This window comes from Cornus florida, unplaced genomic scaffold (genome assembly GCF_030987335.1).
Source record: "Cornus florida cultivar Cherokee Brave unplaced genomic scaffold, ASM3098733v1 CherokeeBrave_3.0.0_Hap2_Chr07, whole genome shotgun sequence".
Classification (NCBI taxonomy): domain Eukaryota; kingdom Viridiplantae; phylum Streptophyta; class Magnoliopsida; order Cornales; family Cornaceae; genus Cornus; species Cornus florida.
The window spans coordinates 29,648,637-29,667,122 of NW_026775577.1; the positions used below are offsets into that span (position 1 = coordinate 29,648,637).

Consider the following 18,486-nt stretch of genomic DNA (forward strand, 5'->3'; position numbering starts at 1 on the left):
ATTTATGCAAGGTTAGTGGAAAATAATGAATTCCTAAACCATAAACTCTGATATTACGTGTAAACTATAATTATTCATGTCAAACATTAATCACAAATAAACATGAATTTTATATCTTAGAACTTCATGATTTTTACATATCTATAATGCATAAATAAATATTTAGATATAAATATATCGATTTGTAATTGTAAAACTCGAAGAGATCAAGGCAATCGTTGAGATCTTTTCTACGGAATGAACAACATGCTAAACTGCAATAGTTAAAACTTGGAAACCGATTTTTCTCTCTTGACCTTTTGCACACATAAATATTATACGTATTGTTTTCATTAGCGTACATAATTAATGGGATATATGTACTTTTATAAAAGTAGAGAGAGTATCAGTTTTCCTTTTTAGTAACCTTGATTCTACTTTCCATCAAAGTAAGAAATAAACAGGAAAAAACTTCTTCAATAATTAATTATAAGTTGACCAAATAATATAATTTTAATCTAATATCTATTTACTTAATTACTAATTAATAAAATATATCACATGTTCAAATGATGTGGGTCACATAATTAATAAATAATCTTACACTTATTAGTGCTTATAGGAAGATCTAACCTAGCAATATCGACATTGATAATTCAAATCCCTATGGAGAAAATGTCGGTGCAAGAGTTATTTATTAGAACCTAAAAAAAAAGTTCCTACTTTTTGGACAGAAGGGGCAGCGTTTGGTGTAACAAGTCCAGCGACTTTGGTAAAGCTAGTAAATGCCATCGATGTCATTTATTGTTTGGTTGGGAGGAGGAAGAGGGGAGAATAATGATAACTACCAAAATTTATTTTAATTTACATTTTAAATTAACCCTACCATCTTAAACTACATTAGCAACTTTTGGATAGTTTTTGGAAAGCAACAGTATATCATTGAGCGTTGGATATTTTATGCAAAAAGCAATTCAGGTACCTTTCATTTTAAAAAAATGAACCAGACTTACTGGGCTAATATAAGTTTGTAAAAAGAATTATATTGGATTTAAAAAAAAAAAAAATTATGAATTCTATAGATTACTTGATAAAAAAAATTATTATAAAATAATTTGCACAAAGTTTTACTTTAAACCCAATATGAGGATACATTGGTAAAAATAACATAAAAATTATTTCTCGTCTTTCCAACCAAACACATAAAAAGGTGTTATCCCATCACACATTTTCTCTTATACAATCCATCCAACTAAACAAAAAGTGAGGGAGACAACTTTTCTTCCTTAAAATGCCTCATCCATCCACTCACCTCTCCTTTCCATTCATTTTTTCATCCTTCCAATCAAACGGAGCACAAGTAATTTACTACTCCAACGTTTTGAATGGTTGAAGATCACGCTAACCCAAAGAAATTATTAGATGTTCAGTTTTTTTGTAATATCTTATTAATCTATGGTGTATTCACCTTTTTAAGTTGGAACGTGAAATTATGTTCGAGAGGTATGATGCAATAAAAAAATTTGAGGCAGGACAATTTTAAAAATTTAAAGAATTATACATATAAAAATGAAATTTTTTAAAAGTTGAGGGAGCAATTTTAAAAAATTTTAAACTATAGATACAAAAATGTAATTTGTTAAAAGTTGTGGGGGAGGGGGATAATTTCTTGCCAACCTAAAGTAATTTAAATATATTTTCTTTACCTATGCTGATCATTCATGTATCCATGGCCGTACTTCTTTTCCAGCCAAACCTAACTGGATTCGAATGGGGAAGAAAATGATTATATACGGACTGGTAGTTACTTATTAGTCCCACCTAACAGTTTAAACTTTTAGGTCAGATTGCGAAAGAGACAGTTAATATCAAAGACAGACCTACTCCTTGATCCAGAATTACGTCAAGTGCCCGGCAACCGCAATGACAGTTGTTACGAGTTTGGATGAGAGAAAATGTCACAAGAGATATACATATGCCTGCTCTGATGACAATGGACTGGTCGATCAACCAGCGAGGGGCATAGAAACATGGAGATAAGAGAGCAAGTTGGCATGGGGGCAAAGGCAACAAATTCCGGAGCAAAGCAAGTCCTAAAAATCTGGCGGGGGTCAAAAAATTTAGAGCACAAAGAAATAGACTGCACTCTTTTCTTTTTATAAACCCACTGCTCTGCCCAATTCAATTGTATCCAATCCAATCCAAAATTTCTACCAGGACTCGAATCTGGCATAGTTTTAATCCAAATTTAATCTATCATGCTTCGCAACTAAAAAATGGAAGATGAAGAGGACAGTGGAAGAAAAGATCGAAAAAAAAGAAAAAAGATGAGGACGATAGCACGATAACAAAAACCCTAAGATTGGTTCTGGCATGAAGAAAAGTAAAGCTTAGGCCTGCACATGGAGGTGGGGCAGGGGATAAAATGTCTCAACTTTCAGCACATGGGGAACTTCTTCTGTGATATGAAATGAGTCGATAAAGCATAAACCAAAGCATAAATCAGATTTCTAAAATGTCTCCACTTTCATTTAAGAATAAAGTTTTAGGAACACAAGATGTAGGGACTACACACGAACATCATTTCCAGCAGGACCATATCATAGACTTTTCAAACTGGAGGGGCTTACAGTCGCTATCAGTCGTACAATGTGTGTGTGTGAGAGAGAGCCACCGACACGAAACAATAATAATATTAAAGTTTATACACCAGTCATTCTTCTCCAAAGAGGGCAGATAAGTGGATGATTAGAAGGGTGATTAAGATTAAAGTGTTAAATCATTTAGCAAACACTGTGCAAAAAGATCAATACGCATTGAGCAATCATTATAGCTGTATCATTAAAATAGTACCAAAATGCTGCCCACCTTTTCCAAACAATAATAATAATCTTATAAGAGTGGTCCAGTATGTCTATTTAGTACACATTTTTTAGTAATACTTTCCAAAAGCAAAAATTTAAAGATAAATGAAATCACAGAGCATCACTTTAATAGAACATCTCATTAATGGGAATCCTTGATATTGAACATCAATAATTGGAGTTACTGAGTACTTGTTATATCCCAATATACGGTAACGTAATGACAATGATACCTAAGCTAATATCATATTATCACTACATGATTAAAGAAAATTTTGAGTACATTTAATGAATCCAGAAGGCAGGACTACAGAAGAATGTAAATGTCTGCTAAAAAAATGCTCCGTTGAAGAGAAAAATGTGTGCTACCAATCTCAAAAGGGAAGCGTATACAAGAGTAAGCATAGCTTCCAAGATATTAATACCTTATGGATAGTGTAATAATGAAGGGAAGTACCATTTTTGTTCTTTTGGATCGGATCATATACCCTCCGATATATTTGCTTGATCAGTAAGGCGTCAATCGCTGCAATTGAGTTGACAATCACAAGTCTCTTATACTGAAATACTGACAAGCCAAAATCATTAAGCTCGCTATAAATCCGCTTTGCATGAGATTGCAGATACCTGGAAGTTTTTCTGTAAATCTGGAACCCTGCAATTCATGCACCGGTTCCATTTGCAGAAATTTCCTTCACGTAAAGTGGTTTTCTCACACCCAGCTCCCTTAGCCGATCGATCATACCATAAAGAAATTCAAAAGTTAGTATGGATTGTCCATTAAGATCCTCTCTTACATGTGGTTGGATCTTGAACCAATCTCCCAACATCTTGTGCACATGAGAACGGATCATTCTCCATGGTACAGGATATTTTTCACAAAGCTTCAAATATTCTACCAATAAATCAGCCTGGTCTAATATTCCATCCTCGTTGCTTTCTTCACTGCCTTGAACCCACTCAGCAGTTTGAAATCCAGCAAAAAGAGCCGGATTCTCCAGGAGAGACTCTGCTGAAAGCACCCCATCGGCTCCTGTCTCTTCCAAACAACTCTGGACATCACCCACATGTCGTATATTTCCATTAGCAAGGACTGGGATTCTGACAGCATTTCTAACAGCATTGATGGAACTCCAATTGGCTCTGACTTTTTTACCATCTTTTTCATCTCTTGTTCGGCCATGGACAGCTAAAAGAGAGCAGCCAGCATCCTCCAGCATTCTAGCATAATTTATTGTATCCTGTAAATTTGGGAAAAGTCGAATTTTGCAAGAGACGGGGACATTAAGGTTGAGAGCCAGTTTTTCTACTAGGGACTTGACAAGAGGAAGATTATCCATTAGGAAAGCTCCATAGTTCCCCCGCCGAGCAATGCGCTGAGGACACCTACACATAAAGTACATATGTAAAACATATAAAGCTATTAAAATCACCATGTCAAAAGTGCTTGAAGAAATGAGTGCACATGAACAGAAATTGATAAAAGCCCATTGAGATGCACCATGCATGTGACAGGGAAAACAAAATCCAAGAGCATCAGAGAACTATCATTCTTGTACAGTGTAGGTGATGGTTGATACCTTGTGAATACAGAACGGCATAGAAGTATTATTAACAGCACAGGCTAAATGCAAATCAGTAATTGCCAGTCATTGACTTGTCCAGAAAAATCTAATATCTTCAGTTTTTGTGAAACTAAGTCGGTGCATCTTGTCTATTGATATTACTTTCATGTCAAGGGTGCAAAAATGCGGAAATATTGATAAAGATATTTGAATATCAATAGATTTTTTGCGGGAATGGGAAGTGTGAAATGCGTAACAAGATTTTTTTCATGAATCTTTAAGAAATAAAGACAGAAATTTACAGCCAAAACATTATAAATTAAATGCGTGCATGATAAGCATCTGCTGTGTCAAGTGAAAAAAATTTGTGTTCGCAAAGCATACATGGAATGATCAATACAACCCATTCAATAACCACTTACTAGTTTAATATTATGATAGTTATATAAACGAAAGACGTGTGTTTAGTATAGTTATCAGAAAAAAACTCACATTTAGTATCATTTAGATTATCTTAATAACTATTGATAATGAATTGATGTATTAATCAATATTTTCATTGCAAAGTGAGGCATATCTTAACACATAAAACAATACAACCACTAGACAAAGTTAGATATGTTGGCACTTGGCAGAGATCTAGAGCTCTCATCAATATTTAAAACAATGGTATAGAGAAAAAACAAGATTTTTTTTGGGTCAAAGATACACATGAGACTCGGAAAAAATTAACTTGTGCTCATTCAAAGATTATCTTTTTCCTTTTGAGACTATAGCAAGCTTTTGGTTTTGTATTTGAGATACTAAATCAATTCATAAGTTCAACTTGATTCCACAGTCACGAGTTTTTAATCATTTTCCCATATTTGACAGGAAATTTACCTTTAAACTCCTACAATAGACCTTTTCAAAAATTTTGCAACGTTTGGCCAAATTACTGAAGGGTAAATTGCACTAAGACCCCTTCACGAACGCATATTGGGCACACGGATCCTCGTGGTATCAAAAAATATAGGCGCGCCCCCTGACATAAATGTTTCGTATCACTTCAATCCAAACGTGATAGTCAACAGTTTGACCTTTAGAAATCATTGACATTGACAGTATATTTGTTTGGAAGGTCCATTTTGCCCTTCAAACATGCAAAACAACTTAATAGTCCTAAAACATTCCTCCATAAGACCGAAAAAAAAAAAAACTCATTTGCCCATCTCCATTTTCTTTATAAACTAGCATTTTGACACTAAGAAAATTATGATGAAGAGGCTAAGGGTGGACGGTGAAAGAGAAATTTTTTTGAAGAAATGGTAAACAGAATCATTTACGCCTTTTTTCTTTTTTTTAACAAATTATAAATCTCATTCCTTCTTCTTACAAATCTCACTCAACATTCACTAATTATTTTTTTAAAAAAAAAATTATGACCGTTTTGTAGTACGGTATCCACTGATTCTTTAAATTTATGTTTTTTTGTTTGTTTTCTTCTGCTTTTTTCCCCAACCGTTTTCGATTTGGGAATTATATTGTTAAATTTCTTGATCCCTTGTATAGGTGTCTAATCATTTGTCACATGCAACCTTCCACAACAGCCTTACCCATCACTTCTAACAATGTAACTGTGCCTGATTCTACTCTAGACTGCGAGGTACCACCAACTTCATTCCCATCACTCTTCTTACTCTTTATGTATATGTGTGCATCATTAAGACATGAATCAGTTATCATATGATCACTAGATTTTATATAGGATTTATTAAAATGAAAAAATCATGAAAATTATACTCATTTAGTGAACATAAGAAATTGAAGATGAACTCAATACAAGATTCAATACAGAGCACCATAGGAAACGCAATCCACGTGAATACATTTATATAAGAGAAGGATCCCCATGAAACTAAATTATAGTTTCATTTCATATACCCCAAATTCACAGTTTCATAAAACAAAAGCTCAAGATTTATGTTCCATTCAAAAGTTGTGCCCAAGTCCTCAGCCGAGAGACCCAAGCGATGAAAATGAAGCCAAATAGACCCAAAAGATGTTCACTTGAGAGACCTCTTCGATCACCAACGACAGAGAACACAAGCTAGTAATTGAAGGTTGTTCGATCACCCAAGTTCACAGCAGAGACAGAGCTTCAATCAACCAAGGCCTCTTCAATCTCCAATACAGGCCGTTGGGGACAAAAGAAGAGACCAAGAGAAATGAGATTGCCGTTGCGTGAGAAATAGAGATGAGAGGCAAGTTGCACGAGAGAGAGAACGACTTGACTTGACCAAGTTGGTAATCAAAACTTCAAATAGAATCAGAGAGAACTTGTCTTTTTGAGCAACTCGAAACCAGAAAACGATGAAACCAGAGAATGATTAAACCAGAGAAATATGAACCCAAAACAATGAAACTAGAGAACGATCAAAACCCTAATCGAATCACTCACACCTTGATCATATTTTTGAGAACCCTAATCATAAGAACCTTAATGAGAAGGGTAAATTACACAGACACCCCTTGACGTTAGGTCATATTTCATCTAAATGAACATTTTTGTTTTAACTTTCACTTACACCCCAATTTACTTTTTGGCCTCCGACACATGCGAATTGACTCTTTTACCCTCAATTTTTCAATACAAAATATCTGTAATCTTAAATGACAACAAGGCCCCTATATATATATATATATTCAGGCACTGTTTGTACTGGCCCAAACCATCACCGACCATGGCGATTGCAATGGCGACCGCAACCCCTTCCACTGCCAACCAAGCCACCATCGTTGTCGCCGGCATACCCAACGGCAAGCCCTCTTAGAGAATCGCATATTTCCTCCCCGATCCGAAGCGTCAACGTGATGTTTGGGACATCTCAATCGCGACCGTTGTCGAAGAGAAGAAGTCGTTAATGATGGTGGACGTTTGTCTGCTGCGACGGAACACGACCCTCACGACAGAGCTCCGAGCCAGTACCGCCACAGTCCTCACCATGGCCTACATCCTCGTCGTCAATGCCAGCATCCTCTCCGACTTTGGCACCCATCAACGTGAAGACAGCGGTCAACCAAACTGAAAAGCACCATGGACAACTACCAAATCAGACAGTGAAGAAAGACCCAACCAGTGACGCTACAAGCTCCATCACTATGCTCAAACTTACTGGAATGGCGATGCGTGAACATAACGCGCCCCTACTGTTGGTGATTGTAGATCTAACGCACCGCATGGGTTGAACGCACCAAAAATCGTGACTTCCATCACTGCAACTCCGATAGCTATTCGGGTGGCGACGGTGCCGTCAATTCAGGTGTGCAAATGGTGTCGCCTTTGAATTCTAGCAAACAGCAAGTATCTCGTCAAACTCTCCGCCACCAAATCATGCTGCGTCGAGAAGAGAGCTATTGTGGCAGTGCAGCGGAGCTGGTGGACTGAATGGCAGCTCGAGTCTTGAGATGCGATTGAATCAAAAATTGGCATGGGGATGGGGTTTTGGGTGGGGGCGATGGTGATGGAGGATTTGGTTTTTTTTTTTTTTGGGGGGGGGGGGGGGGGGGGGGGGGGGGGGGTGTGTGTGTGTGGGTGGGGGGGTTTCCTTCCCCAGCTCTTTCTAAACAAGATTGAAGGCTAGAGCTCCCCTTTTACATCGAGTTTGCCATTAGCGAGGAGGGCCAAGAGCGGGCAAGAGTTGTTTTAGGGGCGGTGGTGTATGTTGGGGGTAGTTTTGTCAATAAATATTCAAACACCCTTTTTCCAAGTCAACAGCCAGTTAAAAGGGTAACATAGTCATTTAACACCTCAAAAGCATTCCAACCCCACCAAAAACTAATATTTTCTAGACATTTAGGGTGTAAGTGAAATACTACACCAATATTCCAAATATGAGTGAAAGTTAAAACCAAAATGTTCATTTAGGTGCGACATGGTATTTCTCACTTGGAAAGACTGAGAGCCCAAATACAAGTACTTGGAACGACTGAGAACCCTAATGACCAATTGCCTTGAGAAAACGAAAGAGTTCTCTCGATCTGTGAGTGGCCACATATAGAAGGTGAGAGAGAAGGCAACCCTAGATTACACATATCAACTAGGGGCAAAAGTGACTTTTCAGAATTATTGACCAGACAACTTTAAAAATGCATTAAAAGTATAAGGGCTATATGGTAAATTCAGTGCTTCTGTTAACGGATTGGGGTGCAAGTGATACGTAACATAAACATCAAGGGGTCCGCCTGTAATTTTTGAAGCCATGAGGATACCGTGTGCAATTTATGCCGTAACGGAATTAGTTATCGCGGTTGTGAATATTTTTTTACCTCACACATAAGGCCCAAAATCCACCGATACCCAACTTTTTACCACATAATTAGACAAATATGAATTTTAGTAATTTTTATTGAATTTTTTAAGACCATTTAACACAAGTAATGACTTATTTATCAATTTCAAGTCGTCATCGTTATTCAAAAAATTAGTGATTACGAAATTAAAGAATAAAATTAAACTCAATTACACAATAAATGATAATTCATACCATATATAACATTAATGAATTAGAAACAGAAAATAACAGCCACGAAGCCATTTTCCAATTACTTGGGGTCATCGACATGAATCCCATGTTTCCATTTCGCTAAATTTACAGCCATAGCCTTGGTCAATCCACATGCTATCATATCTTTCTTCATTAACTTTACCCACGTTAACTTTGGTCTTCTCTTCCCCTAGTATTACCCTCAATGAGGATTACGTCATATATAACATTAGTGAATTAGAAACAGAAAATAACAGCCACGAAGCCATTTTCCAATTACTTGGAGTCGACTAAATGAATCCCATGTCTCCATTTCGCTAAATTTACAGCCATAGCCTCAGTTAATCCACATGCTATCATATCTTTCTTCATTAACTTTACCCACGTTAACTTTGGTCTTCCTCTTCCCCTAGTATTTACCCTCAATGAGGATTACGTCACTTTTCCTAACTAGCCCACTTAAAGGTCTTCTTTGCACATGTCCAAACCATCTTAACCTATTTTCTCTCATTTTATTTCTAATTGGTGCTACTCTAACCATCTCCGAAGTGTCATCATTTCTAATTCCATCATTTCTAGTCTTGCCGCACATCCATCTCAAATCTCAAATACGAATTTCTGCCACATGCGCTTTATTCATATGTTCCCTAGCAACATTCAGTACCATAAAGTATGGCTGGCCTAATAGCTGTTCGATAGAACTCCCTTTTCAATCGTAATGGGATACGCCTCACTACATTCTCATTTGTCTTTCTAGATTTACTAAAGTTACTCTCCATATATTCAATTTTATTTCGACTTTTATTAAGCCCTTTTAGTTCTAAAGCTAAGGTTTTTCTCCAAACCTCCAATTTGGGATTAAACAATATCGTCGGCAAATAACATACACCATGGAATCTCATCTTGGATGTGTCTTGACAGCTTATCCATAACCACAGCAAAAAGGTATGAACTTAATGCTGAGTTGCTGACCCTTGGTGTAAGCCTATAGTAATTGGAAATTCAATTGTTTTCCCTACAGGCGTTCTAACTATAGTCACACAGCCATCATACATGTCCTTTATTGTGTCAATGAATCTCTTTGTGACCCCTTTCTTTTCTAAAACCTCCATATTAGATCTCTAGGTACCCTATCATAGGCTTTCTCCAAATCAATGGAAATCTCACCTCTCTATACCTGTCCATTAGTCTCCTCAATAAGTAAATAGCCTCCACCATTGACCTACCCTGCATGAATCCAAATTGATTCTCGTCTTGGGCAGAATTAGAAACAAAAATTAAATATATAATTTGTTTATATATAAAATAAAATCATATAAAATAAATTGTTTAATGACATTTAAAACAAAAAACTAGCACCATTTATACCTTGGGATGAATCTTGGTTAGGGGGCAAAGTGATTGTTGAACTTGGAAGAGTTAATGGCCAGGTTTGATTTTTCGTAAACTCTACCTGGTGATTCGGTAGTAGTGCATCAGCTGAAGTTCTTGTTTAAATAAAAAAAACTAGCAGCATTTATATCAGATGTCCGATGTCACGCGCAGTTCAGTGGCAAAAAGACTCTCCAAGTACCTAAACTGAGGTTTGAGTCCCAACATTCTCAACTTATGGCCCATTTTTTCATTTCCATATATATATATCATAATTCAACTGAACTGGTCTGATTTTGGGCCAGTTCATGTGCGTACCAGCAATTCTGTAGAGAATCGACCCGGTTTGTATGTGCGAATTTTAATACCTATGGATAAAACGGTGAATGCCGAACGGGAGCTGCATTTCCTGTTTCGAACTGGCCTGTCTGACCGGTTCGCCAAACAATGCCAAATTCTTAAGACAAACTTTTCCAAAATGGCTTTCAAACTTTTTGCCAATTCTTCTCTCATTCTTTTTTAAATTCAGTCATCCAATTTGAATCCAAATTTGCATAATTTTTTGGTGAATTTTTTAACATGGACTAGTAGAGCATGTGTTTGCAAGAAGTACTACTAAAATGGTCACGGCATAATACGTTAAGGAGTGTTTACACATATTATAGATATATCAATAATATAAAAAAGATCACAAAAGTTCCGAGCATATTAATTGGAGACAGAAATCTGAGATATGTATCTGTACTAGTAAATTTGATATGTGATTCCACAAATGATGGAGATCAGGATGAGACCCATATGCCATGCCCACTAAGCACCTATAGGCGCAAGGGATGAATTTTCAATTTTTTTCCCCTATTTTTAGGGATTTTTAATATTTATCTTTTGGTTTATTTGGAAACATTTCTTGCTCAGCATTCGCTCATACAAGGCCTTTTATGGTTTTTTTTTTTTTTTTTTTGTTGACAAGTATACGAGGCCTTTTACGTAATGGATTCTCTAGTCTTCATTTATTATATTGTAAAGGTAACAAACCTTTGCTCATTATTTTTAAAACAATTCAAGTCCTAGTTGATATCCCATCCACAAATCCCTAATTCAACATCAGCTCTGATGACCACATGGTTTTATGTGTTTTAGATTCAGTCCAAAAGAATCTACTAACAATCAAGAATACATATACCTTCTTCATCAGAAGTTTAATGGGATTATTATGATTTATTCGAATTTGTTCTTGTTTCCTTATATTTCCATGTTAAATTTTTAGAGATTCAAGATTTATGTTAATATTTTATGAGTTTTAGTAGTGGCTGAAGGTATCTTTACTTCTGTTTTCAGAAAATAATTTCAAAGAATTGTTATCTGAAATTGGATCTTTTGTTAAATCATTTTTTACAGAATACTTTAAAAAAAATTGTTGATTAAATTAACTACTGTCCTTTTGTTTTTCTGTTATCTAAGAATAAAACATTTATGTTCTTAGAAGAGAACCAAACAGGACTTAGATTTGTAGGAGCACCTTTTTCACTAATTAAGATTAGTTTGGGCACTTTTTCGGTCATTGTTGGCAAAGTATGATAAAAATCAAGCAAAAAACTTTTGGGTAAATTCCACTGATACCCCCTGAGGTTTTAGTCAATGCCACTCAGCGGACGGTCAATGACTAGTTTTACATTGACACCCCCTGAGGTTTCAAAATTTTGCATTGAGACCCCCTCCAGACCTCTGAGAGACCATATGAAATTACCTTTTAACCCTTTGACTTGTCAACAACTCCATTTAAATCATACTTATCAAAAAAAAAAAAAAAAAACTACTCCATTTAAATCATGAAATTACAAATTCAACATCCTAACTAATTATAATGGACCAAACTAATATCTCCATCTCTTCTATACATATAGATATAGTTTATGTATAACAATACATATACCACCATAACCACCACCACATTAAGAAACCACCACCATAAACATCCGAAACGCCACCGCCACTACCACCACACCAAGACAACAACACCAATACACCCAGACGCTACCAAAACCACTACCACCACCACAACAGAAAAAAAAAAAAATTAAAATTTTTGAAACACCCGAATAACCTAGACACCATCACAACCACCCCCAAAGAACACCACAACCACCACCACCAGAGTAGGAAAAAAAAATTTAAAAACAGCCATGGCCAGCCCAGACCCACCACAACAGGGAAAAAATAAAAAATAAATAAAAAAATAAAAAACTATGTCCAACCCAGACACCACCAGGCACCAGCACAATCGAACGGAAAAAAAAAAAATTAAAAAAATTTAAAATAGCGATGGCTGTTTTAATCCTCACCATTCCCACCAATTCTCTTCTCTCCTCTCACACCTACTTTCCTTCCCTTACTCATCTCAATCACAAATCCAACACCACCACAACCACAACACCGCAACATTTTTCCCCCAAATTCTGCGAATTAACTTGCCCTAGCCGCCATCTCCTCCACCTCCAGTTACGTTTCCCTCCATCGGCCACTAATAGCTCCTCCACCAGCGAGAAGAATGACGAGGGGTGCAATTTACCCAAGAAAAAAAAAAAAAAAGAAAGGAAGGGGAATGAGAGAAAAGGAGTGTGGGCGGCTAGGTACTAAAATGAACCAAAAAAAAATAAAAAGAGTTAGATTAGGGTAGAGAAAGAGGCTTAATTATGAGGTAGTTTCGTCAATTAACATGGCTGATATTTTGTAAATTAATTAAATTAAATAATCAGGGGCAAATATGACATTTAAAACCACAACAGGGGGTGTCATTGTTAAAAAAATTGTTGACCCACATATGAGTGACATTGATTGTCCATGCAATTTAACCAAAATTTTTTACAAGAACGAACATCTAGCTACTCCTTCCACTCATTTTCTATGGGGGCACTGCCAGTACCACATACATGTGAACAGGCAAAGAACATGGGACATAAATCAAATTCTTATAGAAAGCCAAAAAACACATGGTTTGAGATTTTCTGTGACACTTAAATTGCAGCATTATTTTATACCAATAAGAATTCTACCATGCAAGTCTAAGCAAGAGGCAAAGACAAAAAGGTTACCCCAAATTAATGTCAACATAATCACAATATGGTTCCACTCGCCGTGCTGCTTCCAACAAAGTGTCTGGATCATTTGCACAGAACTGGACGAATAATGGGCGATCATCCTGCAATGTAATCAAATTTAGGGAAGTTTGAGAGGAGTGAAGACTAGTGCACTATGGAACGTAAATATTACATACAACCATTTATCAACTGCAATCATAAACAACAAATAAGTAAACCATATAAAACTAAAAACAAGAAATTTATTTTAAAAGTTCTGATGAGTAAGCTTCACTTGGATGCATAATAGTCAATTATGGGGCATTTTGACATTTCCAGTTTTGAGCAGTAGGTGAAAAGGATGGAAATCTAAGTAAAGGGACTCATGGAACTAGTGATATAACGTTCCTACAGTGTTCGACTGGTGCACTGCTGTCATCATATTGAAGCAAATGAAACACTATCACATGTGGCAGTCGGAATATACTGAAATGTTTGGTGTTCTATAAGAGACCAGTTCTCCAATCGAAAGTTCAGGCCAAACCTTGGCAAAAGAAGAAATGTTTGATGTTTTATGTTTGTTCAATTTACCAAGACTTACACTGGCCAAGAATTGATGATAGCTCATATCTCACACTATGGATCTATGATTTTATTTTTCCATTTTTTGGGTGTCTATGGATCTGATTCAATGTATTAAGGCCGAGATAATGGTAGCTCTAGACAGGGGGAGTAATTACCGGATAGGTGAGTATGAACTCCAAAATTGGTCAGCAGCAACAGAGGGAAACAAAAGTTTCACTTGAATTATAACAAAATAAGGCACATTTTTAAAAATAGAATGATTATACAACAATCACATGTTGAGTGGAAAAGCCTGCCTGCTTGACAAAAGGGAGAACAAATTACTGAAACAGAGTAGCATTACATGAAACCAAACCAGTTAAGAACTTATTCCTAGTACAGATCATCTTTTGCTAAAATCCCAATCCGTATCCTATGGTCCCACAATTTTATGATCCTGAAATAGTACATTGATCTGGATCCCACAAGATCCAAATATGGTAGAAGCCTTGTGAGATCGCAGGTATCTTGGGATGATGAATAGACTCCTAATTTCTATATCAAATATACTGTACAGCCTTGTAATATTATCATTGTGTATCTCTTGGATAAGTTAGGTAACAAGGTCCCAAGTAACATTATACAACGAAGACTGAGACCCACTTCTAGGTCCTAAATAATACAATTATATTAAAATTTCTTCCCATTTTGACTCTTCAATGGCTTTTCTGTTTTGCTTTAGATTATTCAACTGCTTTACAAATTAACATTTAAGCTGCTCTTTTTCTATTTTTGTTGTTTATTTTGCCATGACAGGTAACAAAGAAGAAGACAAAATCCCTCTCTCCCTCTCCCTCTCCCTCTCCCTCCCTCAAACACTAATCATCTCTTATATACACAAACTTCAATGCTCATTTTTTCCCCCTATTACATAGGCTCTCCTGCACTATTTTTTATTCTGAACAGCCCAAGTTTTTTAGAATAGAAAATTTAGAAAATTCTTCTTTTGTAAACTGAATATTTTCATACAATATAAGATCACAGATAAACTCGTGAGATATAGGATAGTTACCATAGGTCAGAGTACGTATGGTTTAGCTAGACCTAAAGGGTGTAAGTAGGTCTTATGGATATTAATTTGTGAATAACTAACTTCTCAAATTTTTATAAAATGCTTTGATCAATTTTTTTGTTTTATTAGTTATTGATGTGTTACAATATTAATCACAATACTTAAAGCAGTAAACAAAGTAGCACAGATACACAAGGCATTTTACATTGAAAAACCATGGGACCTAGTCTAGCCATGAACAATCCACCATAAGAAAAGTATTACACACTAGTTAAATAGGCTGTGCCCTATGAATCTCCTTATTACCTCCAACCCAGACTCACGTCACAAGATCCTCAACGATCTCCAACAAACTTGAGCACCCAAAAGCTTGCTTTAAATGGTTGTTCACTCCATCATCTTCAAATTTGCTTGGCTAATGCTTCGCTTGATTGTCTTTAACCAGATCCTTGATTTGAATCTCTTCATAACACACATATAGAAGGCTCTAAGGTAAACCCTAAATTGGATCTCAAAGTGTTCTCTCTCTAAAAACATATAAATTCTCTCACTAGATTGTAGAGATATCAAAAGTCATCTCCAAACTGATCATAACCCCATATTTATAGCCACTATAGAAGTCCTACGTAAAATAGAAAACTAAATCCACTTAAAGCTCAATTTTGAGAGAATTTCCAAAACAGTATTTCTTCGCAGGTGAATCAACCAAGTGCCCCTGGCACTGCTTCGATTGATTGACGTTTCGATCCAGCGCCACTGTCCAGGTTTCAGTCAATTGAGACTTCTATTAATACAAATTTTCTGTGAATTTTTGATTGATCGAATTTTTTTTGTTTTTGCAAAAAATTCCTGTTCAAAATTTCAATCGATCTCTTTGAAAAATAATTTGTGATGAAAGCTCTAATTTTGAGAAACATGTTCAAAACAATATTTTGAATCTCTTAAAGTTATAACTATGTCATATATGATCTATAAGTTCTAAACTTCTAAACTTACCTTAACCTTGATATGTGATTAAACTTGAGGGGTTTTTTCTTTTTTTGATAACTAAACTTGAGGGATTTTTCCTCATCTTCTTTGCTGACCCAAACCTCTCAAGACAATTGACACACACTTGAGTAGGAACTTGCCAACACGTTGACTCAATAACCTACCATTCTATCATAGTTACTGGTGTCTAGATTAAATGTAATTTATACTAATAGATTTTTAACTTGTGTGAGATGTAATGTGCTCCAGAACCATTAGGGAGAGCTTTTGGAAACTGAAATGCTCCAAATAGTCCTCCTAATTCTTCAAATTTTTCTCACTAGCCTTAAGCTTGTTAGTGTTGTAATTTTCAGATTTATTAAGATGTAAAAATTTATTTTTTTCTTTCTCATTTTGTAAAATCTTACGATGCTCACAGCCTACTAATCCTACGACTCAATCCTGAAATCTCCCTTGTCAATCCTACATTGGACCACATTTTTACAAGCTTACTATAAATCACTTCATACTTCATTTTATGTATGAAAATAAATTGTTTCACAAAGAATATAAAACATAGAGTGGAGAACTTGGATGGCAGCTAAGAATCAAAATAAATTGCTTCAATTATGTATTTTAGGTAATTACATAAACAAACATATATATATGAATCTGGGTATGAGTGAATACCTTGCAAGTAGTGAACTCTTGTGATCGATACTTCTCATTCTCGCTGAAGATGCGAGAGTGAAGCATAGGGGTATAAGCAGCCTCAGCTCCATACTTGCGACACAGCATCCGAAAAGGGAGCTCCGAATTGTCAACCATCGGAGCGACAATCAGCTTGGGCTGACCTAGCTTCTTCCAGTGAGCCCACGCTCTCTCGATCCGCGACTCGCCGGTCAAGTACCGACTCGGACTACCCAAAGAAGAAGATTGTTGTACATGTTCAAGTTCATGTTGTTCTTGTTGCTGTAGTTGGTGGTGGTCGGAGCAGAGACGGTCCTCGAGGTCTTGTGAAGGAGTTAGGGTTTCGGAAATGGAAGAGTAAGCCATGAATGGGCTGATTGGAGAGAAAACAGATATGAGAGAAGAGGTGTGTCTGGTGAAGAGAGAGAAAGTGGTGGTGGTGGAGGGGAGAGAGTGTCTCATAAGGAGGCGATGGGAACGGCTAAGCAACCCATCGCCGCCATTGAGTTGTGGTGGCGAAGTGGTGTAAATTCTAGGGTTGTGTTTGATAAGTAGGGTTAATTTGGATGGGTTAGATCCGACCCTGTTTGAAAGAGGGGCGATGCTATGCATACCTGTCAGATTCATTCCGGATCTTGACCCATTCCATCCTGGATGATACTCGTCTTAAGTTTTCGTGTCAAAGTGTCAAAATTTAACTCACACAGAATATAAACAGAACTAAAAATGTGTGCAAAAAAGAAAGTAAAAATATGCGCAAACTGCAAGTGCAGGCGAACACGGCACAGCACTAGTTTAAGATAAGGGGTAAAGTGCCAAAAAAAAAAAAAAAAAAAAAAGGGTGAACAATGGGGGTCTAGCAATTAACCGTCCAAAATTACAAAAATTTCCCCTATAAAATAAGGGGTTAAGGGTAAAAAAAAAAAACCTGTACTATGGGAGTTTTGCAATTAACCTCCCGGAACTACAAGAAATCCCCTTAAACTTTCAATTTGTTACAATTTGCCCGTTCAGACCACTGGAAAAGAAAAAAAATGATGTTGCCCTTCCTAAATTGACTTATTAACTTATTGATGTGGCAAACACAATAGATAACCAAACCCAAACAGCTCTGTATAAATACACACACACACACATACATACATACATACATACATATATATATATATATATATATATATATATATGCACTGTTCATCTTCTTCACAAGGCATCCATATGAACTCACCGCCAGCCCGTCCCCACTGGATCGATCACAACCGCTATTCTCGGCTGTCGTTCCATCACGCCAAGCACCGCCACAAGCCACTGTCGTGTCAAACCATACAATTTGGACATTTATACAATTTCTGATGACGAGGCTTTAACCAAATTTCCCCAAACATAGCTTTAATATTTATAAAGTTTTGAATAAACCTGCACAAAAGAATTAGAAAACCCACACAGAGAAACCCGACACCAACATGATCAGCATCCCTCGCGTCTCTCATCTGCACGTCCATCCTCCACGTGCCGCCATCAGCACCCATCATCGTCATCGCCAATCCTAGTCAAAGTGGTGCCACCGACCCCCTCACCTCGTTGCCGCTCTTTGCAAATTAAGATATCTCTTTGCAATTCGTTATCGGAAACCATACGCTCCTGCTGTCGAAAATTGCATCGATCATCGTCGTAACCGCCGAGCGAGAGAAAGAAAGGTGATGGCAGCCAGCGAGAGAGAGAGAGATGGGTGAAGGTGATGGCAGCCGGCGAGCGAGAGAGAGCTTGGCAGTGTAGAGCACGGTTGTGGAGATTTCGGCCGGTGGAGAG

At 36.6% G+C, this 18,486-nt stretch overlaps 1 protein-coding gene across 1 annotated transcript; it reads right to left on the bottom strand.

Moving 5' to 3' along the window:
• Positions 1-2,964: 2,964 nt before the first annotated feature.
• On the bottom strand, positions 2,965-17,319 carry LOC132266921 (uncharacterized). The gene is made up of 3 exons (XM_059767939.1): positions 16,678-17,319; positions 13,398-13,504; positions 2,965-4,229 (listed from the first exon to the last, which is right to left on the bottom strand). Exons 1-3 carry the CDS (start codon positions 17,302-17,304, stop codon positions 3,506-3,508), a joined length of 1,458 nt encoding a protein of 485 aa, XP_059623922.1. The 5' UTR covers positions 17,305-17,319; the 3' UTR covers positions 2,965-3,505.
• Positions 17,320-18,486: the final 1,167 nt, after the last annotated feature.